The sequence below is a fragment of the Rhinoderma darwinii genome, chromosome 1 (genome assembly GCF_050947455.1).
Source record: "Rhinoderma darwinii isolate aRhiDar2 chromosome 1, aRhiDar2.hap1, whole genome shotgun sequence".
NCBI classification, from domain to species: domain Eukaryota; kingdom Metazoa; phylum Chordata; class Amphibia; order Anura; family Rhinodermatidae; genus Rhinoderma; species Rhinoderma darwinii.
In genome coordinates, this window is record NC_134687.1 from 484,363,102 (window position 1) to 484,386,421 (window position 23,320).

The 23,320-nt window shown below is 45.1% G+C and overlaps 1 protein-coding gene and 1 long non-coding RNA gene across 5 annotated transcripts in view; one reads left to right on the plus strand and one right to left on the minus strand.

Moving 5' to 3' along the window:
* The window catches only part of CUX2 (cut like homeobox 2), a 533,765-nt gene extending 516,686 nt beyond the window's left edge, over positions 1–17,079 (minus strand). For 2 of the 3 annotated variants that reach the window (XM_075834897.1, XM_075834879.1), the window contains exon 1: positions 16,610–17,078. In XM_075834897.1, the coding sequence (XP_075691012.1) occupies positions 16,610–16,672 (63 nt within the window). In that variant the 5' untranslated portion in view covers positions 16,673–17,078. Of the gene's footprint in view, positions 1–16,609 lie in introns of all 3 variants that reach the window. The other variant, XM_075834888.1, reaches the window with a different exon arrangement.
* On the plus strand, positions 16,660–23,259 carry LOC142659120 (uncharacterized). Of its 2 annotated transcripts, XR_012850272.1 has the most exons (4): positions 16,660–17,155; positions 17,714–17,909; positions 19,777–19,851; positions 23,165–23,259. It is a non-coding gene; the product is annotated as an uncharacterized LOC142659120 (long non-coding RNA). The 2 variants fall into 2 exon arrangements; XR_012850271.1 differs by lacking the exon at positions 23,165–23,259 and having other exon boundaries at positions 16,663–17,155; positions 19,777–19,902.
* Positions 23,260–23,320: the final 61 nt, after the last annotated feature.

A 23,320-nucleotide genomic window follows, 5' to 3' on the forward strand; every position in this document is an offset into this window, starting at 1 on the left:
ATGAACGACCTCTACCTCGGGATTGTTGGAACTACCAGGTGAAACGGAAGAGAACCGTGGATTAAACCCAAAATTACAGAAAAAGGGGGAGACCCCTGACGAGTTACTGACCCGGTTATTAAGGGAAAATTCGGCGAGGGGAATGAATGAGACCTAATCATATTGACAGTCAGAGATAAAACAGCTTAAATATTGTTCTAGAGACTGATTAGTCCTCTCAGTTTGGCCATTAGTTTCAGGATGGAAGGCAGAGGAGAAGGACAGATCAATCTCCAACTTTTTACAGAAGGCTCTCCAAAACAATGAAACAAATTGTACCCCTCTATCAGAAACAATATTGACAGGGACCCCATGGAGACACAGGATGTGTTTGACAAACAAGGTAGCTAACGTCTTAGCATTGGGTAGTTTCTTGAGGGGCACAAAATGGCACATCATACTGAAGCGGTCTACTACAACCCACACCACCGACTTGCCTTGAGATGGAGGCAAATCGGTGATAAAATCCATGGAGATATGGGTCCAAGGTCTCTGGGGAATGGGCAAAGAACATAGTAAGCCCGCTGGTCGGGACCTGGGAGTCTTGGACCTAGCACAAACTTCACAAGCGGTGACGTAGGCCTTAACGTCTTTAGGAAACCCAGGCCACCAATAGTTTCTGGCAATGAGGTGCTTGGTACCCAGGATGCCTGGATGGCCAGATAGTGCAGAGTCATGATTTTCCCTAAGTACCCTTAGCCGGAATTGCAGGGGAACAAACAGCTTGTTCTCAGGAAGGTTCCCGGGAGCTGAACCTTGATCAGCCGCAATTTCAGAGACTAAATCAGAATCAATAGCGGAAATGATTATACCTGGAGGCAAAATACAAGCAGGATCTTCCTCCGAAGGAGGGCTGGCCATGAAGCTACGTGACAGTGCATCAGCCTTAAAATTTTTAGACCCAGCCCTATAGGTAACCACAAAGTTGAATCTGGTAAAAAATAACGCCCAACGAGCTTGTCTCGGGTTTAGCCTCCGGGCAGATTCTAGGAAAACCAGATTCTTGTGGTCGGTAAGGACTGTTACCTGGTGCCTAGCCCCCTCCAGGAAGTGGCGCCACTCTTCAAATGCCCATTTAATGGCTAAGAGTTCACGGTTGCCAATATCATAGTTACTCTCAGTGGGTGAAAACTTCCTGGAGAAGTAGGCACAGGGACGGAGATGGGTGAGGGACCTGGTACCCTGGGACAAGACAGCCCCCACTCCCACCTCGGACGCATCAACCTCCACGATATATGGCTCAATTTGGTTGGGCTGAGATAAAGCACGATAGAGCACCGGGGCCGAGATAAAGCACTTCTTAAGGACCTCAAAAGCCTGGACAGCCTCAGGAGGCCAGTGGAGGAGATCAGCACCTTTGCGAGTGAGATCCGTAAGGGGCTTAGCGATGACCGAGAAGTTAGCAATAAACCTCCTGTAATAATTAGCGAACACCAGGAAGCACTGTAACGCCTTCAGGGAGGCAGGTTGGACCCATTCCGCCACAGCCTGGACCTTGGCAGGGTCCATGCGGAATTCATGAGGAGTGAGGATTTGGCCCAAAAATGGTATCTCCTGCACCCCAAACACACATTTTTCGGTCTTCGCAAACAGTTTGTTTTCTCGAAGGACCTGGAGCACCTTCCTGACATGCTCAATGTGGGAGGACCAGTCCTTGGAAAACACAAGTATGTCATCAAGGTACACTACAAGAAATACCCCCAGGTAGTCTCTTAAAATCTCATTTATGAAATTCTGGAAGACTGCGGGACCATTACACAACCCAAAGGGCATGACGAGGTATTCGAAATGACCTTCGGGCGTGTTAAACGCAGTCTTCCACTCATCCCCCTCTTTGATGCGGATAAGGTTATACGCCCCCCGTAGATCAAACTTAGAGAACCATTGGGCCCCCTGAACCTGATTAAAGAGATCAGGAATCAGAGGAAGGGGATACTGGTTCCTTACAGTGACCTTATTCAAGCTTCGGTAGTCAATGCATGGCCTAAGACCACCATCTTTCTTCCCTACAAAGAAGAAGCCAGCACCTACCGGAGAAGTAGAGGGGCGAATGTAACCCTTGGCCAGGCATTCCTGGATATACTCTCTCATGGCTTCACGTTCGGGACAAGAGAGATTAAATATCCTACCCTTAGGGAGCTTAGCTCCTGGTACCAAACTGATTGCGCAATCATATTCTCTATGAGGAGGTAACACTTCGGAGGCCTCCTTAGAGAAAACATCGGCGAAGTCCTGAACAAACTCAGGTAGCGTGTTCACCACCTCAGGGGGAGAAATAGAATTAACAGAAAAACATGACGTCAAGCATTCATTACCCCACTTGGTAAGGTCCCCAGAATTCCAGTCAAACGTGGGATTATGCAACTGCAACCAGGGAAGGCCTAAAACCAAATCGGACGATAATCCCTGCATCACCAGTACAGAGCACTGCTCCAAATGCATGGAGCCAACAAGGAGTTCAAAAACAGGGGTATGCCGTGTAAAATAACCATTAGCAAGAGTAGTGGAGTCGATACCCACTACCGGGACAGGTTTAGGCAAATCAATCAAAGGCATAGCTAGAGACATAGCAAATTCCACAGACATGATATTAGCAGAAGACCCTGAATCCACGAAGGCACTGCCGGTAGCAGACCTACCACCAAAAGAGACCTGAAAGGGAAGCAAGATTTTATTACGTTTCATATTTACGGGAAATACCTGTGCGCCCAAGTGACCTCCCCGATGATCACTTAGGCGCGGAAGTTCTCCGGCTGCATTCTTACGCTTAGGACAGTTGTTCACTTGATGCTTGTCATCCCCACAGTAGAAGCAGAGACCATTCTTCCTGCGGAAATCTCTACGTTGTTGGGGGGACACGGAGGCCCCGAGTTGCATAGGTACCTCCGAGTCTTCCGGGGAGGAACGAAGCAACGGAACCTCGGGAGGCATCATGGGGGAGTCAGAGGAGAAAACATCAAGACGTTCAAGTCGTCGTTCCCTGAGACGTCGGTCAAGTCGTACCGCTAAAGCCATAACCTGGTCTAGGGAGTCATAAGAGGGATAACTAACTAGCAGATCTTTCAGGGCGTTCGACAGACCCAACCTAAATTGGCACCTTAAGGCAGAGTCATTCCACCGAGAAGCTACGCACCACTTCCTAAAGTCAGAGCAATACTCCTCAACAGGTCTCTTACCCTGACGTAAGGTCACTGACTCTCGGCAAAAGCAGTCTTGTCGGTCTCGACATAGATGAGTCCGAGAGCAGAAAAGAAAAGATCAACGGAGGAAAGTTCAGGGGCGTCAGGAGCCAAGGAGAAGGCCCATTCTTGGGGCCCTTCCTGGAGCCGGGACATAATTATACCCACCCGCTGGCTCTCAGAACCTGAGGAGTGGGGCTTTAAACGAAAAAGGAGCCTACAACTCTCCCGAAAGGAGAGAAAAGTCTTCCGGTCCCCTGAGAACCGGTCGGGCAACTTGAGGTGGGGTTCAAGAGGTGAGGTGAGGGGGACTACCATGGTAGCATCAGGCTGGTTGACCCTCTGAGCCAGGGCCTGGACCTGTAGGGAGAGACCCTGCATTTGCTGAGCCAGGGTCTCAAGGGGGTCCATAGTGGTGTCAGGGACCAGGGTAGACTAGGTATGGGCTTGTGATTATGTAATGACGGGGGTGGGGAGACAGACAAGTGAGCCCTAATCTACCCGCCACTCAGTCCCTGCCTACTTGAAACGACCCGCCCTAGGTGACGGGGTACAACTGGGCGACGGTCCCTACGCTCAATAAGTGCACGACAGACAAACAGACAAGGGTACACAGAGCTAGGGGGAGAAAGGGGCAAGCCGAGTCAAACCAGGAGAGTACGAGGTGCCAAAACGCAGAGCAGAAGAGTAGTAAACAAGCCGAGTCAAACCAGGAGTGTACGAGGTACCAAACGCAGAGCAGGAGAGTAGTCAGCAAGCCGGGGTCAATATGAAGCAAGGACAATAGTACAAGAAGCTGCAGCAGGGCCAGGAAACCAAACGAGAAGAATCACAAGCAAAGGAGGAACAGGAAAGGCAGGTATAAATAGACAGAGGGCGGGAGCTAGCTCCGTCTGGCCAGGCTGTGATAGGTTCTCCCACTCCTAAGCCTGCCACCCTGAGTGGTGGAAGATGGAGTCAGTCTCACAGACATAGAAGCAGGTGCAGACTGATTATCTATGGGCGTTAACCCCGAAGTTGTGCCTGGCAGATCCTTTACAGAATTTGTGACAGGGCATCTTGAGACGAATGTTTCTCGAGGATAGCCAGAACTTGACTCCAGGAGAGAACTGAGGAGGAACTTTTCTTTTTTTATCGGCATGCTTTTTCATGTGGTCCACTGCCTGGAGGATCGCAGACTTGGTTTGATGCCTGCCATATATGAATAAAAGTCCCAAATAAAGAATTTGCTGCTGGTACTTGAGTCATGGCCGACACAAGAAGAGAAACTCAAGGATCCTGGCTGTACACAAATTAGAAAGGAGACAAGGCAGTAGACTCACCTGTGTGATTGTTGTAAGAAAATTCCGCCCAAGGCAGAAATTGTACCCAATTGTCATGTTGGGCGGAAATGAAATGACTAAAATAATTCTCAAAAATTTGATTGTCCTCTCCACTTGACCATTGGACTGTGAGTGATAGGCAGAAGAGAAGTCCAGCTTTACGTATAGCAGGCTGCACAGGGCTCTCCAGAACTTGGATGTAAACTGTACACCCCGGTCCGAGACAATGTGCAGATGAAGTCCATGCAGACGGAAGATGTGCAGAATAAACAGATTTGCCAGGCGAGGAAAGGAGGCCAGTCAACGGAATAAAATGTGCCATTTTAGGGAAACGATCCACTACTACCCAGATTGTAGTACATGCAGCTGAGGGTGGAAGGTCTGGAATAAAGTCCATAGCTATATGCTGCCAAGGGGCATCAGGAACAGGCAGGGGTAGTAGCAGACCAACAAGTTTGGAGCGGGTAGACTTGTTTGAGGCACAGCTCGTACACGAGGAGACATACTCCGCAACATCTCTAGGCAGAGTGGGCCACCAATAGTGATGAGCAATCAAGTCCTGTGTCTTACAGACACCAGAGTGCCCAGCCAGTTTAAAATTATGTCCCAAGCGGAGAATTCTCTTCCTGTCAAGACTAACAAAAGTTTTTCCAGAAGGAATGTCTCCAGTTTGCAGAGGGTTAGCGACAATCCTAGAAGTATCTATGATATATTGAGGAGTTTCCTCAGAGTCATTGGTTTCAAACGAGCGAGACAGAGAATCAGCTATAACATTCGTGTCTGCAGGACGGAAGTGAAGCAAGAATTGAAATCGGGCGAAGAACAGCAACCATCTGGCTTGGCGAGGATTTAGTCATTGTGCCGACTGTAGGTACTTGAGGTTCTTCTGATCTGTATAGATGATAATGGGATGGATAGCACCCTCCAGAATTTGTCTCCACTCCTCTAAGGCCTACTTGACGGCCAGCAACTCCCGATACCCGATGGAATAGTTGCGTTCTGCTGGAGAGAATAATATTGAAAAGAAGCCACCATCTTGCCTTTAGAGTTCTTTTGGCATAGTACTGCACCAGCACCAACGGAAGACTCGTCCACCTCCAGAAAGAACTGCCGAGTTCATCAGGGTGATGGAGAACGGAGGCTGAAGTGAAAGCGCTCTTGAGGATAATAAACACTGATTCTGCCTCCTGAGGCCAAATCTTGCCATTCACCCCCTTCTTGGTGAGGGCCGAGATTGGAGCAGTCAGAGACAAGAAGTTCGGGATAAATTGCCGATAGAAGTTTGCGAATACCAGAAATCGTTCTATGGACCGAAGACCCTGTGGACGTGGCCACTCTAAGACAGATTTCACCTTCTCTGGGTCCATCTTGAGTCCACGGTCAGATACGATGTAGCCCAGGAAGGGCAGAGAGTTCCTCTCGAACACACACTTTTTGAGTTTAACGTATAGGTGATTCCACCCTTAACCGTGACAGAACTTGGTCTCGGGTGTTAAATGCGGTTTTCCACTCGATCCAGCTTTGAGAACACCTTGGCCCCACGAATTCTATCTAAAAGAACGGAGATGAGTGGCAGGGGGTACTTATTCTTGACTGTAATTTGGTTCAGACCCCGGTAGTCGATACATGGATGAAGAGATCCGTCCTTCTTCACGAAGAAGAATCCGGCTCTGGCCGGGGAGGAAGACTTCCAGATGAACCCTCTCTCAAAGTTCTGCTTAAAAAGCGGTCATGGCTAGGGTCTCTGGCAGGGAGAGAGGATAAACTTGCCCACGAGGTGGTGAGGCGTCAGGATCAGGAAGTAACTCAACAGGGCAATCGTAGATGCGATGAGGAGGAAAAGTCTCTTCCTCCTTCTTACTGAAGACATCCGCAAAGCTAGCATAATGTGAGGGTAGATCGGAGAGCGACTGAGGCAGTGGAGGAAATATAGGACGTGTAGCATGCAATGGTGAAGGCATTTGGACCCCCATTGGAGGACTTCTCCGGAACTCCAGTTGAGAACTGGAGTGTGTAGACGAAGCCAAGCCCAGCAGAATAGAGTTGATAGCTTTAGGAAGGACGAGGAAGGTGATCTGTTCCGAGTGAAGAACTCTGATTTGTAGTGTCAGTGGTTTAGTGACGGAAATAGGATCGGGCATTGGTAGTCCATTCACAGAGGCAACAGCCAGAGGTCTCTCCAGGGAAACTGTGGGTAGATGTAGGCGATCCACTAGCTCCTGCTGGATAAAATTTGCAGCTGCTCTGGTATCCAGATAGGCAGAGGAGGAGTATGATGTCTTTTCAGAGATGATGGTCACAGGAATAGATAACTTGGAAGAGACATTGGCGGTTGGAGTCGTCCCACATAGGGTTGTCTCTCCAACCATCCCTAGGTGCTGGAGTTTCCTGGCTTTTGTGGACATTGGCGCACAAAATGGCCTTTGAGGCCACAATACAGACACAGACCTGAAGAGCGTCTGCGCTGTTTCTCTTGCTCGGACAACTTGATTCCGTCTACCTGCATAGGTTCTTCAGGCAGAACAACAGGGGAGGGCAATAGGGGTCTCTGGAACGAGGGTGCCAGCCTGTGGAAATGTCTCTCCCGTCAAACCTGCTGAGCATGTTCCTGGATCCTTATGTCGACCCAGGTAGCCAACAGGATTAGAGCATCCAGGGTAGAAGGAAGATCGCGGGCTGCTAGCTCGTCTTTGATGTGCGTGGACAGTCCCTGCCAAAAGGTCGCCAACAAAGCCTCATTGTTCAACGCCAACTCCGCTGCCAGTGTCCGCAAGGAGATAGCATATTCTCCTACCATGGACCCTCCTTGCTTGAGGGTTAGCAGAGTAGCAGCTGCAGAGGATGTTCGACTCGGCTCCTCGAATAAAGTACGAAAAGTCTCTAAGAGTAATGCTAGGTCTGAAAATTCTGGGCCCTCTCGTTCCAAGATGGGATTCGCCCATGCCAGTGCCTTGCCAGTGAGATAGGAAATGATGAATGCTAGCTTGGCCTCATCAGAGAGGAAGAGATGAGAACACAGTCTAAAATGGATGCTACAGGCTCTAGGATCACAGTCATAGCAAGGCGGTAGAGGTAGCGAAACTGTGGATCCGGAACAGACAGGAGGAGTAACGGGCAGTGGAATGGCAGCAGCATCCAGAGGAGGAGCAGGAGGCTGATCCAGTCGGGTCATGCATATCCGTTTGCATCACCTGAAACGCCGTCTAGGTTGGCCAGTGGGTTCCATGGCCCGAGCGTACTGTCACGATCTCGGGGTATGTGGACCCACTAGGCCGCTCTGCATTAGCGGAGGCTGGCCAAACAGTCTAAACAGACTATGCAAAAGTCCTTTAGCACGAGAGTACCTGTTTGAGTCCAGACAGTAGCAGAGGTTTAGGTACGGGTAGAGCTTGATGTGGCAGATGACAGCAGACGTGGCCGAAGACAGCAGACGTGGCCGAAGACAGCAGACGTGGCCGATGATACCCACGACTCCAACTAAAGGCTTAGGTACAGGAGACAATACAGCAACAGGAGACAGCATATGGGAACACTCGGAGCAGGCTACAACTAAGGGACCATTTGCAATACGAACATGGGTAAACAACAACGCTCAGGCAAGGAATGAAAGGTTAGGGCCCTTCTTATAGTCCAGGGTGAACTGGGGCTAATTAGTCATTATTTGCATGTGCGCGTGCGCACCCTAAAGGACACTATGGGTCAGAGTGGCCGCATGTGCTGACGTCTCCGAGGAGGGAGACGTCAGCCAGAAGACAGGAGCCTGCGGTCATGGCCGTCAGAGTGTAAGGAGAGGCGGTGGTCTGCGAGTGCGGACGTTACAAACTAAAACTATACAAAAGCTTTAGGTGGAATATCAAGTGACCTCCCTAAATTCTAATCTATCTCAGGACATAGTGGGATCCCTTCCACCCTTTCAGTTCTCACTTCTTGCTGTAATAAGTTGTTTGAAGTTACATAATACAGTTTTGCATGTGATCCGAAGCGATTGCTATAAAAAAAAAAAAGACTACCCTTGTGACTGCAATATCCAACATCCCAATTGTAGAGCTTGTGGCGTGTATCATGAGTCTTTTCCTGTGTCAGCCACTGGCCTCCCAATGTCACACTGCAATCAGACTTCTAAAGAAGTCATTCACATTCTAGAAATGCAAAAGCCCTCTACTGTACCTCCATATGCCTCCTTTTTCATAAAGAAGATCTTAGCATGCTGCATCGGTCTATATACAGAGGTATTCTCCATAAAGTATTTCTGTACACACAGAGTCTGTATAGCAGTGCACGGAAGCTATGCCGCTCTATACTAATGGAGCAATGCAGGTTCTTCTAGGGAGGGGAGTGAGGGGCTTCAGTTCCTAATCCTTTTTCTTCCTTACAGAATTAGACAGGATAGACAGTGGTTTAGTTAAAGTTTACACTTACATTCATATTTATATGCTGGAAAATATGAACATATAAAATAACACTATATGAAATGTATATTTTTTCTGCAAAAGATGTCTACTCACAATGGCACGATTTAGGTTTGGAAAGCATAATATAGAGGTGACACAGTCCACAAGCAGCAGGGTTAGGCACTCTTGTCTGCAGTAAGGGTCCAAATAAACAGACTATCATTTCAGGTAATAATGTATCATTATGACAAATCCAGAAATTCTGACTTCTGCAGGCGCACTAGCTGCTTGAACTGATGGCTTATTTACTGCTGTCATCTACATAACGAGAAATTTTGACATACTGCTAAATGATAACACATTTGGATAAGTCAAGCTGTCAAAGCATTTAATAGATGCTGGAGCAGTTACATAGCTGATATGTAAAATGTATCCAATTCACAGCATTGCAAGGTTATGATATTTTAATCATACTGCGGGCTTCTGTCTGAGTTGCAGACACTTGATATGAAAAGCAGATTTGAGTATTTTTAATAGGAATTATCCAAAAACATCAATGGAGGGGAAATTGCATCCTAATCTCACTTCATGGATATCCAGGGTCCTGCCTCATGCTCAGGTGTGAACATACCCTTACGGGCATAGGCTGGGGATGGATTTGGGTGCGTGCGCTGGACCTATAAGATGCAGGAAAAGAGCGCGTGGCCGCCCTACGGGCAGACCCAGCTACCGTAGGAAGTGCATGTGCATGGCAGTGTGGAGATCCAGGAACCATACAGCATGTACCAAAGGTATCCAGGCAGTTGTGTTTGCTAGGAGATGTAGTATGCCAACGAGCGGAGAGCGCCAGCGTTACAACCCAAAATCAAAGCGCTATGTATGTTGGCATTCTTATATTTCACTATTAAACTAAAATCTGGCCGCAGTCACTTTAAACGTATCAAAAGGCAGTGTGTGAAACCAGCCATACGGTAATTCTTAAATATTTCCCAATAAACCGAATTACTATAAACCTAACACAGAGAAGGCAGAGGAAATGCAAATGCCCAGCAGCTGATCTACTGGCAGCCGAATATAGGCATCATTTACAAAGCCTGTATTCTGTCAATTAAGAAAAGGGCTTCTTATCGTCTGCGGACGGTGATAGGGTGAACACCTATTGGAAATATGCCGTCATTTTAGTCCGTTTTAAAGTTGATGTCAGCAAAATATTGTGACAGATTTATCAAGGAACGCACATGCGGTCAAAAATTTATCACAACGTACATCAATAAAGTAGTTGAACTTTAACAAGGTCATTGGCTAAAATGATGCCACTTTTGACCAATGTGGGCCAGGGGCTGTGTGGAGCAGAAATGGACGGTTTTGTTTTTTTTTGCACACTTTAAAAAAAATAAAAAATTACGTTTCATAAATGTGTCTGAATTCTTGACAAGCCACACCCACTTTTCACACCACTTTTACAAACTGACATGCATGGCGCAAATGGCTCTAAATTCTGGCAGAAATGGTTAATAAATACGTCGCATAGCACATAAGACAAGATTTTAAAGTAAAATGCATCAAAAAAAAAAAAAGGCGCAAATATATTGATAAATATGGGCCATAGTTCCAAGCTATAAGTCATTGAGTAACAAGTTTATTCCTTATAGGAAAAATTTCAACTGTGCACCTTAGCTCATTGAGAAACTTTATGCCATGCTTAGTATGCCCAGTGAAGCATGAGAATAAGAGCGCCTCTTATTGTTATTGTGCAATAAACATGGTAATCTAGATTGTGCAGAATTAAGACGACTCACATTTTATTCTCTCTATCACCCAATCAACAGATCATTCACTTGTTATTGCCAGCCACGCGCTGACTGCACAAAGCACACATTACTATTTTGCTAGCCATGCTAGATTTCAATTTTATCTTCACTGAAATGACTACCAAAAGTCACAAAAAGCTGGTGTAAAAAGAATGTTCAACCTGTAGAATATTTTGATAGATATTATTTTAAGGACAACTACTGTTACCAATTGACCTGTCCCGATTTCACAAAACACTATCCGCACATAATAACACCAACGGGAAAAAAAACGCCTCCGCCTCCCATTGAAATCAATAGGAGGCATTTGAGAGGAAAAAAATTGTAGTATAGTATAGGCTAATTTGCATATTAAGAAAAAGACTACTAACTTTGAAAATAATAAAACGTTTCGGGAAACAATTTACACTAACATTATCAGTGTGACAGCGCCTATGAGATTAGGTGGGAGATAGGCCATTACAAAACTAGTGACAGATCCTCTTTAAGGCTATGTTCACACGGAGTATTTTGGGGGAGGAATATCTGCCTCAAAATTCCGTTTGGAACTTTGAGGCAGATATTCCTCTCCCTGCACGCCGATTTTCGCGGCAATTATCGCTCTGTTTTTCGCCCGCGGCCATTGAGCGCCGCGGGCATAAAACAGCGAGAAATACGCTTTCTCCTGCCTCCCATTGAAGTCAATGGGAGGTCAGAGGCGGAAGCGCCCGAAGATAGGGCATGTCGCTTCTTTTTCCCGCGAGGCAGTTTTACTGCTCGCGGGAAAAAGACGCCGACGCCTCCCATTGAAATCAATGGGAGGCGTTCTCGGGCCGTTTCTGCCGAGTTTTGCGTCAAAAAACTCGGCAAAATACCCCGTGTGAACATAGCCTAAGTCCTATGTAATGAAGAATACCTATCATTTTTACATTTATTACACAAATAAACGTCCCATTGTACACTACTTCATTTCATACAATATTGTTATTCGCGTCAGAGCTCAGTCTCTTTCATATGGAGCTCAAAATCCCCTGCGCTATCTCGATCTACACCGCCTGCTTTGCTAGACATCAAAATTCAACCGGTCATTGAATAAGCTTGGATCTGGGAAGGTCTGGCAATGAAAATAGGAAGAGGACAACATGTTTTATACTGTTAGCAAAAGCTTGAATACAGCTTAGCTGTGCGAGTATGACAAAGCACATGATAATTCCAAACAATGCATTGGCTGGAGATAACATCTGTAAGAGTCTGGGTACATGGACCTTCAGTGAGTATTACTACGCTAGGACTGCGTTACTTTCCAAGGCATTGCGTACCTTTTCTTCACATCAGCTTTACTTGTGGTTTGCCATTTGTCCCATGATAGTCTGACTGAATCTGATGACAACATTTTTGTGTATATGGTCATCTTTAGTCCATTAGGGCCGAGCAATGGTGGGCTGAGAATGATCTGTTACCATATAGAAATAAACATTCCCCTATACACAAACTTGAAGATGGCTGTTTAGAGGACAGTATACTGGTGAAACAGTGGTGGGCGAATTTTTCCCATTCCTATGTTGTAAATCTTTTGAGTGTCAACAAATCATTACAAGCGATCAGTAGCAACCCCCACAAAAGGAGTGCCAACTGTCCGTAAATTCCTAGACAGTCCGTAAAAATAGGGGATTTTTTTACAGTGTTCGTAAAAAAAAAAAAGAAAGGGGTTTTCCACTACTGCACAACTGATGACCTATCCACCTGATAGGTCATCAGTATATGATCAGCGGGGGTCCGTCACCCGGACTCTGCACCGGCTGTATCCACCTGATAGGTCATCAGTATATGATCAGCGGGGGTCCGACACCCGGACTCTGCACCAGCTGTATCCACCTGATAGGTCATCAGTATATGATCAGCGGGGGTCCGTCACCCGGACTCTGCACCAGCTGTATCCACCTGATAGGTCATCAGTATATGATCAGCGGGGGTCCGACACCCGGACTCTGCACCAGCTGTATCCACCTGATAGGTCATCAGTATATGATCAGCGGGGGTCCGTCACCCGGACTCTGCACCGGCTGTATCCACCTGATAGGTCATCAGTATATGATCAGCGGGGGTCCGACACCCGGACTCTGCACCAGCTGTATCCACCTGATAGGTCATCAGTATATGATCAGCGGGGGTCCGACACCCGGACTCTGCACCAGCTGTATCCACCTGATAGGTCATCAGTATATGATCAGCGGGGGTCCGTCACCCGGACTCTGCACCGGCTGTATCCACCTGATAGGTCATCAGTATATGATCAGCGGGGGTTTGACACCCGGACCCTGCACCGGCTGTATCCACCTGATAGGTCATCAGTATATGATCACCGGGGGTTTGACACCCGGACCCTGCAACGGCTGTATCCACCTGATAGGTCATCAGTATATGATCAGCGGGGGTCCGACACCCGGACCCTGCACCGATCAGCAGCTCCGTCTGCCTCCGAGCACCGGCTGTATCCAGTGGATAGGTCATCAGTATATGATCAGCAGGGGTCCGACACCCGGACCCTGCACCGATCAGCAGCTCCGTCTGCCTCCGGGATTCGGCTGTATCCAGTGGATAGGTCATCAGTTGTCTGGTAGTGGAAAACCCCTGTAACACGTCCGTGATTCTTTTGAAGTTTGAGGAGCTTGTATAGAATATTGAGAGGATAATTCTCATCATTTTAGAGGTCACAGTAAATGTCGCAATATGTGCCTATAAGCATTTTAAGCTATGGACATATATCACTTATCTTTATAAAGATGGTATGTAAACATGAATTTTTAGATTTTTCTGTATAAAATAATGACTATCCATGGTGTACACAAAGAAGCCAAACCAAGAACCTGCATAGATCATTAATTAAAGTGGTGATTTGGGTTGTTTCTCTGGCTTAGTAAAAGAACAAAAAAAAATAATAATAATACTAATCTTCTAATAAACAACAAAGCGGCGGCACATCAGCAGGATGCTGTCCATTTATACTCATGAACCTCAGCAGTTTTATACCGGGATATTAAAAAAGTCATTTTGCTAAAAGCCTGAATGTATTATTGCTGAATATAGGGAGCTAGAACTTGTGTGTGTGTTTAGTCCCTCGCCAAAGCATTAGTATGTTCTGATTTCCTAGAGGGATAAGCTTGTTTAATATCCATGTAAATGAGCAGCTAGACCTCGGTTAGAGATTAAACAACGCTGGTTATTATTCTGCGCTCCAGTATATAGGCAGAGCCACTGTTTAAGCTTTAGGGGTGGCTGTATACAATATACATTAAGCAAATATACAGCAAAGGTCAGCTGTCTTTATATACGTTAGAACAAAAGACTTATTGGTAATTTCACAGACCAATACCGCTAGAGCTGCACGCAGAATTAGGTGACCCACAGACAACTGGAAGGGGTCATTTTAATCTAATAAAATGTATAGCTCCAGGAAGCTTAAAAAACACTGGCAGCCAATCACAGCAGTGAGCAAGCAGACTAAAGGTTACTGCACTGAATATTAGTTGCTTAATACAAATGTTGATAACTGACATTCAGGGATGAATGAATCCAAATACCAGGGCAAGCTGCAATCCTCCAGAGCTGAATAACAATAGGAGGATCGCAGCCAGCCCTGAGCACATCTGAACCTGCTCCTGCTTTCTCACATATCGGTTTGCCATGCTCTTGTCATTCCTTATGTTACACAACATCAATCAGAAATAAAGAGTCGCTGCCCTGAGAATGCCCAGGTCTGATTTACAAACATTAGCAGGGAATACAGTTACCATTTCCCATCACCGTGTAGGAAGACAATTAAAACAATGTACTCCCCTGCAAAAATAACAATCTCTGTATATATTAGTATATGCTCCAGTTCAGACGCATGTCCTGAATTCCAAGAGCTTATTATTTAAACTTAGTTAACATGGTTATTGCAAAGATGAAATACAATTTTATATATATATATATATATATATATATATATATATATATAAAAGCAAGAGAATTAGATAGATAGATAGATAGATAGATAGATAGATAGATAGATAGATAGATAGATAGATAGATAGTAAGACATATAGTAGATAGACAGACAGATCAATAGTAAGACAAATAGATGGTAGATAGATAGATAGATAGATAGATAGATAGATAGATAGATAGATAGATAGATCAATAGTAAGACAAATAGATGATAGATAGATAGATAGATAGATAGATAGATAGATAGATAGATAGATAGATAGATCAATAGTAAGACAAATAGATGATAGATAGATAGATAGATAGATAGATAGATAGATAGATAGATAGATAGATAGATAGATAGATAGATCAATAGTAAGACAAATAGATGATAGATAGATAGATAGATAGATAGATAGATAGATAGATAGATAGATAGATAGATAGATAGATAGATAGATAGATAGACAAATAGATGATAGATAGATAGATAGATAGATAGATAGATAGATAGATAGATAGATAGATAGATAGATAGATAGATAGATAGAGACCAAACTCAGTCGCAGTAATAAAAGGACAGAAGAGAACAAATCTAATATACATTGCTGATAAGAGAGAAAGGAGATTCCTTTAGAATTACATGTGTAGGTGACAAACAATAGAATGGTAGTACAGACAGATAATATCGGCAGAAGACGTATAGAGAGATTTAACTATTATATATGAAGTTATTACACATTTGAATGTGGGGTGCATGTCAATTTAGAACATTACCCCCCCCCCCCCCCCACACACACACATTAATTGCAGCATTTATTGGATCAACATCAAAGGACCAGCTCCCCAGTGCAATAGGCAGGTCATATACCCCGGAGTGAGAACCCTTTCAGCACCAAATATGAAGAAAGCAGGAGCAAAAGGACAGAGTGGTGAGACTATATGCCCTGGTCCGTGCCCTAATCTCAGGATCTAAAGCAGTAAGATGTGAGCTTTGTATAGACATTCACAAGACAGGGCGTCTGGCGGCGTCGGGACAAGTCCTGATAATTCCCCGGTAACTTTCATCATAAGCTGCTCCTATGCAGCAGATACTCAGAGCCAAGTTCAGGTCCGCCAGCAGCACAGCCTGTAGTCGGAGGACACGATCCCCCTGTACTGGCCATACAGGTCACATTACGGAGATTTCTCACCATCATTGTATATTAACCACGTGCTTGATCGTCTATGTTTAACATGCCTGGCGGTGTCACGACTCTCATGACAATAATGATCCCAATTCCCGATCCATTTCCTAACTTGTTTTGATGCCAGTCACTATCATTCCAGGGCTCACTATGGGATTAGGGCTCGGGGTCACTCCTAGTGATGGGCACAGTTGGTGTACACACAGCTGACCCCTCTGATGACATGGACACTCATTATAAGTGAGGCATTCAGCGCAGCATCCAACACTGACCTCTATGAAGAACTTCTAATGCAGTGAGAAGTTACACCCAGGGTCCTGGAGACCCCATTACTAAGTACAGGGCACTATGGATGGCATGCTGGATACACAGGTAACGATGATGCCCTGTCACTAGTGCAGCTGGCAGGGAGACTAACACGATGTGTGTATGCAGGTGCCCCCCAGGACATAGTCAATTCAATGCCAAGGGGTCCAGGGAACTCGTGTGTTTCCCAGTAGCCCCCCCCTGCCCGGCAGCTCAGCTAGACGCACACAGCTCCATGGCTGCACACTGAGCTCCATGGCTGCTGATCAATGACTGAACTGAACAAAGGCAGAGAGAGGATCAATTCCTAATACACTATCAATCCGACACTTCCTCCCGCTCACCGCCACCCCTTCACCCGGGGCCACGCTTCTGGGCACCCCGTCACCCCACCGGCCCTTCGCCAGCACCCCATTCACCCACCTGCAGCCGCCGCAGATCAAACCTCTTCCAATATTGAAACATTGATCCCACATTGGCGGCCATCTTGGGGGATATTGAAGCGATATTGTCTGTGTGGGGTTTCTTTTCTCTGGCTCAGGCTGCACTCCGTCTCCGGGCTGGACCAGTGTCTCCTCTCTCCCTCTTCACTTAATCCCCGTGAGGAGAAGACATGCTGTGTAATCCCCAAAGTGCAGCCGCAGCCTCCTGCACAAGTCTCCGGGTCACCCCGGGACTGAGCTGCGTGAACTTGATTTTTTTTTTTCCGCAAAACTTATCGATAGTGACGTCACAAGCGGATCGATAAACCCAGAGAGGGAGGGAGGGGGGGACTGTGCAATTCAATTAACATGTGTGGGTTCTGCGATGCTGTGTGATAATAAATCGTCCCCTCCCTCCCGAGCTGTCTGCTGGTATAGACTGAAATAGTGAGCCGGGCAGTCACACTGTGCGGGGGGTGTACACGGCTGTCGTGTGTGATGTATGGCGCTCATGTGAAGTTCATTACCTCAAGTTCACTGCCTACAAGTATGGAGCTGCCTCCTATCATGCATGTGTCCACTGGTCACATTGCAATTGTATTGTATGGATTCCCAATGCATATATATTATTGTGTCATCTTTATATAACACTAATCTGCACTATCGCTGTATAATATTGCTGTATATGGTACATTGTCTAATGAAATGTTATCTAATATACTTGGTGGATAAATTCTGCACCATTTTCAAGATCTCTGCTAGTATTCAGTGAATGGAATACATCCTGATGGAGCAGAACAAGGGAAAGACCTGGCGCAGGTGCTTTTCTCCTATTTGTGTAGCACATACAGCTTTTATAGTGAGCTATACCCAGGATATGTCCGTTTTTTGCTCAATCAAGCTTACAATCTAACTGCTTGGGACACAAAAAGACCCAAGGTCACAATGAGTTGACACTGAGATTCAGACAAGGTCTCCAGCAAGTCTATCATTGTAACTGTTCTCCGTTATGTGTACTGTAATCCTTAGCCTCTCATCAATGTATTTATTATGCGATTTTCAATGTAGAATACAATGTGTTTACACAGTTTCATTGTTACAGCAGCTATTGGATTCATTTGGCTTCATGAAAAAGAGTACACATATTCACGCTGCAATTCAAAGGGGCATCTGCTGGCACCCATGGTTTCTCTGTGACCAAGGCATGTAAACCAGGCGTGAGAAACATTTATAACGGAAGCCACGACGCAGTGATAGATTTGTTGCACGACGGATACCAACGGTGCCCAACAGACCCCATTGTAAGCCAATTCCACCAAGGTGCCCTTCATTTGATGGGAGAATAGTGCTGCATGTATGGTAGTGGTATTTCAAGTTGAAGAGTGAAAAAAAATATTTTCTTTACATAGACAAAAGAAAGGACAGCAAAACAAACAAGCTTTACCATAAATGTCTGATAGCTCGAGGACCCGCACCTATATCGAGAATGGGGTTCACCGACCCCCGTTTCGTCTGGTAAGCCAGCTGCTGCCTGCCGATTCCAGGCGGGGCGCAAGTGGAAAAGGGGCCACACTCTCCCCATTATGTTCTATGGGAGTTACAGAAACAGCCGATCAGTGATTATGTGTGATTATCCTGTAGGCACCATCAGGAAGATGCAAACTTCAGGGCTCATGCACACAGCCGAGCCATGTACATGGATCCTTACAGCAGTACACGTAGCCGTGCAGCCTCTGTGTGCTGTGGTACAGGTCCCCCTGTATGTTTAAAGGGTAACTAAATGGTCAATGAACTTCTGACATCTCATAGAGACATGTCAGAAGTTTTGATTGGTGGGGGTCCGAGCACTGAGACCCCCACTAATCGCTAGAACGAAGCAGCAGAAACGCTTGTATGAGCGCTCAGCCGCTTCGTTTCTGTTCGGCTTTTTCCGGAAAGCCGATTTAGCAGAGTACAGGCTCATAGACTTTCTATTGAGTCCGTATACCTCTACAGTGATTTCCGGAAAAACCAAAACAGACACTAAGCGGCTCAGCACTCACACAAGCACTTCTGCTGCATCGTTTTAGCGATTGGTGGGAGTCTCAGTGCTCGGACCCCCACCAATCAAACTGTGTCACTATGACATGTCAGAAGTTTGTTGAACGTTTAGTTACCCTTTAAAGATGTTCTCCCCTCTGTACATACAGAGTCTAATGGAGCATGCCACCATTTTTTCGGGCGGATTTGTATGAAATCTAATACGAAAAACCCTCATATGCCTCCATATGAAATCAGAGGCATATAGCATATGTACCTCTATGGCAGCCCTATTATAGCTCCGTACAAAACTGAGCCGTGAGACAACCATGTGCACGAGCCCTTATTCTGTAAACTGGCTTATCACAGAGACATTTGCAAAGTAGAGGAAGTCATTCTAATAATAAGCTATACTATTCCCTAACATGACATTTAAAGTAACTGTAAACTAGAGCTTCACTTTCAAACATGTAAAGAAATGGGGTATATCAGAAAGGTCAAGTAGATACTGTATTAACAAATCACAGCTAATGGGTTACAACTATCACACAACGCCTGTCTTAAAGATGAGCAAATTTCCCAAAATTCGTTTGGGAGACAATTAGAAATTTGATTAAAGAGGTTTTCCCATCAGAGACATTTATGACATATCCACAGGATACATCATAAATGTCAGATAGATGCAGGTCCCACATCTGGGACCCATCCTTATCTCTAGAACAGGGTCCCCTAAACCCCGTTTTACTGCTCTGTGTTGTGGCTGAAGCATGTGATTTCCGACCATGAATTACGGAAACAGTGTAGCTCGCTGAGCTACGCTGTTTTCTGTAACTCCCATAGTAGTGAGTGGCAGTTATGGAAGCAGCGTAGCATGCGAGCTATGCTGTTTCCGTAACTACCATTTAGTTCTATGGGACTTACGGAAAAATTGTAGCTCAGCGAGTGGTGAGTATGGTGTTTCACCATTTTGCCGATACGTGAGCCGCAAACCTCAAAAGTTTTGGATTTCTGTGAATCTGAAACTTTTGGGAAAATGGGATCGAATTTGATCTGTGGCAAATCTGTTCGCTTATCTCTAGCGGTCATCTATTTTTATTAACATTGAAATTCAGTAACCATCTTCCTTTTTACCTCACTCTTTATATATAGATGTGAAGCTGACAAGTGGTGCTCCATCACATATGACCATGAAGAAGAGACCATGTCAAGGCTCAACATTTCAGTGTAATTATGTAAAAAGAAGAGCTATTAATCACGCGCCTTATAAAAATTTTATTAGCTCTTTTATAACGAGTGCTAGATTATTTGCGCCAGTCTTTTTTCTCTCAATGTGAAGCAGCTTACTTTGGTATGGTTCGTAGTACAGCTTCTGAGTTCAGGAAGCTTCAGGCAAGGCCACAGGCCTCTTCTGCCTTGAGGCCATGTAACCCTTCAGCCATCACTAGGCTGCAGCCATCTCAATTGTTTGCCTAAGGCTACCACAGCTGAGGTCTACAGAAATGACTGGTTTGTGCCTCTGCTCCTTCGTCATAATGTCTGGATTAAAGCATTTACTGCTTTGTAGCTTTTAATCCCTTTTGTGTACCTACTGCAAATGGTAAGGATGGATATACATGACCTCACCTAACATAATATGCTTCGCTCTAACTGGATCATGAGTTCTTTTTTCCTGACCTTTTGTCGCGATCGCCAGGCTTTTAAAGGGGAACTATATTTTGTCTGAGCCCTTTGTATTTGGACACCTGCCTTTAATAATTTGAATGTGTGAATGCACTAAATTGAGTTATCAGATTGAACAGTTACATATATGCAGCCTCACAGGAGTGCACCATCCATGAGAGGCCCTAAGATGGGGGCATCCTTCCCAGACTACATGGGGAGAATCATTTTGGCAGATGTACAGTCCATTTCTGCACCTTACTATGTCCATTATTGGTAGGGTTGCCACCTTTTCCACCCAAAAATAGGGTGCAATTACAAATGTCATTTTCGTGGTAGTTTTGACCTAATTTTGCGCAAATCAGGACAAAAAACACCAACATGAGTAAAGGGGGTTTTGCACTGGGCAATTATCGGGCAGACAAGCGTTCATAGAAAATAGTGGAAAATAGTAAACAGGGCAGCGATCAGCAAATGAACGAGCAAACACTTGATCATCTGCTGATCGTATCGTTTTAAAAAACTGAAATATTGTTGTCGACAGCACATATCCCTGTGTAAACAGGAAGACGCATTGCCGACATGATATTGATTGGGGATGAGCGATCGGAGTAACAACTGCTCGTCCCAACACATAGCTCCTTGCGACAGGACCAAATGAGCGACGATCAACGAGCTGTCTCTTTGATAGACGTTCATTGCACCTGCCAAAATTGGCCGGTGTAATAGGGCCTTAAAGCATACTTGGGCTTTTGGCGAGTGACGTCACACTGGGTTTAATTTGCCACTTAGATCTGGAAGCTGCAGACAGACAATGACTCCTTAGGGTATGTGCACACGTTAACGACAATTACGGCTGAAATTACAGAGCTGTTTTCAGGGGAAAACAGCTCCTGCATTTCAGACGTAATTGCTCGTACTCGCGTTTTGCGAGGCGTCAATTACGGCCGTAATTTGGAGCTGTTCTTCATTGTAATCAATGAAAAACGGCTCAGATTACGTCCCAAGAAGTGTCCTGCACTTCTTTGACGACACTGTCATTTTACGCGCCGTCTTTTGACAGCGACGCGTAAAATTACAGGTCGTCGGCACAGTTTTGTCGGCAAACCCATTGAAATGAATGGGCAGATGTTTGCCGACGTATTTGAGCCGTGTTTTCAGGCGTAATTCTAGGCGTAAAATGCCTCGTTTACGCCTGAAAATAGGTCGTGTGAACCCAGCCTTATAACTCAGTCAGTATCATCCTCCTCGGACCTCCGCTCTTGACTATGGGGGCTGTGCAGGCGGGTAGTCATGTTCAACTGCCGAAAATGAGTGTCTCTGGCTCTCTGCTGCCTTGCCCACTGCAATCTCCCGCCAGCGCCACTCTCACACTTGACCTACTTACCACATTCGAAAATGTGGAGCTGGGGCATTCATTGGCTGTGGTTTCTATACTGGCTCAACTTTTTTAGGGCATCTGAAGGTATTATTATGCGGCCAGATGTGGGCCGTGTAAACGAGCGCCGATCAACGAGGCAGCTCGTTGATCGGCGCTCGTTTACTCCTTTCACAAGGAGCTATGTATGGGGACGAGCGCTCATTACTATGATCGCTCGCCCCCATACATTATTATCATGTCAGCTGCATGTCTCCCTGTTTTTTAGTGACAGATACTTGTTGATAAGTGGGTTGATAAAGACTATTGACCTATTAAAATAGTGCTCAAGGGCCAGAGAGAGCCCACAGCCCATTGGTCTCAAGCTGGCGATGTTACAGTTTGTATTTACTGTAACTTATCTGTGTGGATTATCACTATGGAAGGCAGCGTGACTGGGATTTATACAGCACGCCTGGCTCCCTATTAAATAATTACCATAGTTCCCAAAGTTTTCCTATGCAGTATGAGCAATAATAATGAATGAAATGATATTCCCTTTAAAAAAGACCTTATTGTTTGCACATTAAATGTATTTTTTTTCTGCTGAGGTCTCTCATTTTAATGTTTTATACATAGGTTATCGCTGCTGATAGTGTCAAGTATCATGTGAAGAATGTGGTGGTCAATGCTCTGATGTTAGTTACATGATAGGGTGATGTCTGTAGGAGAGCCAACAAATGTAGCTAGTACCAGAAATCTCGCACTGTATAGCAGTTATTAGGAGAACATTTTGCTGGGTCCCCTATCTAATGTGCCTGGGCAACCAAATATATAAATAAAAGTAATATTGGCACAATAATTAGCTGGCACATGTCTTTTGTTTTTGGGTAAAGTGACATTTCTAAACATGACGTTCAATCAAAGTTTAATGACATATTGCATAATGAATTTTTAACAACAAATATAAATATGAGCTCATGTAAACACTAGGGGATATAGAAACATCATTTCTAGACTTGGAATTGTGATTATAAAGTAATGTTAAGAGCATCATTAGGAAAATACATCTTTTATTAATGTGCGTTTGATTTTTTTTCACAGAGGGGTCTCTGCATAGACTGCAAGGGGAGGATGACAGGATTTTTATGTTCTGTGTTTTAAAATTCATTTACCTTATCACTGCAAGGGTGTTTATAGTGGAGAACGGTAATCCACACAATAGGAAGTCAGTTAATATAAGCAAGGACGATACACTAAAAAGTGGTTTCATCTTGAAATCTGGAGAGCCCAGGCTACCTTACTGCAGATATTGCGCTGTTATTCAGGAATTACGTATATAACAGCCTCCGGGCACAATAAATTCTTCTATAGTATTGGGATATTGCTGTTTTATTTATTTATAGAGATTCTGAAATAAGGGTATATAATCATTAACACATTTCTAAATATGCTAAATGTCCAAAGATAAAAATGATTGACATGAACCTCTCATCACGACAACCTCTTTCTATATTAAAGCTAGCAGAAAACCCCAGCGATCAGCTGTTATTGACAGCGGAAGCCCTTGCTGGCCATACATTTCCCCTGGAGGAAGAATGCAGTATTACATGCAGGCCATTAAATTGGACATCCGTGTTAAACAAAGATGGGCTGGGACTGCCAGAGTGAGAGCTG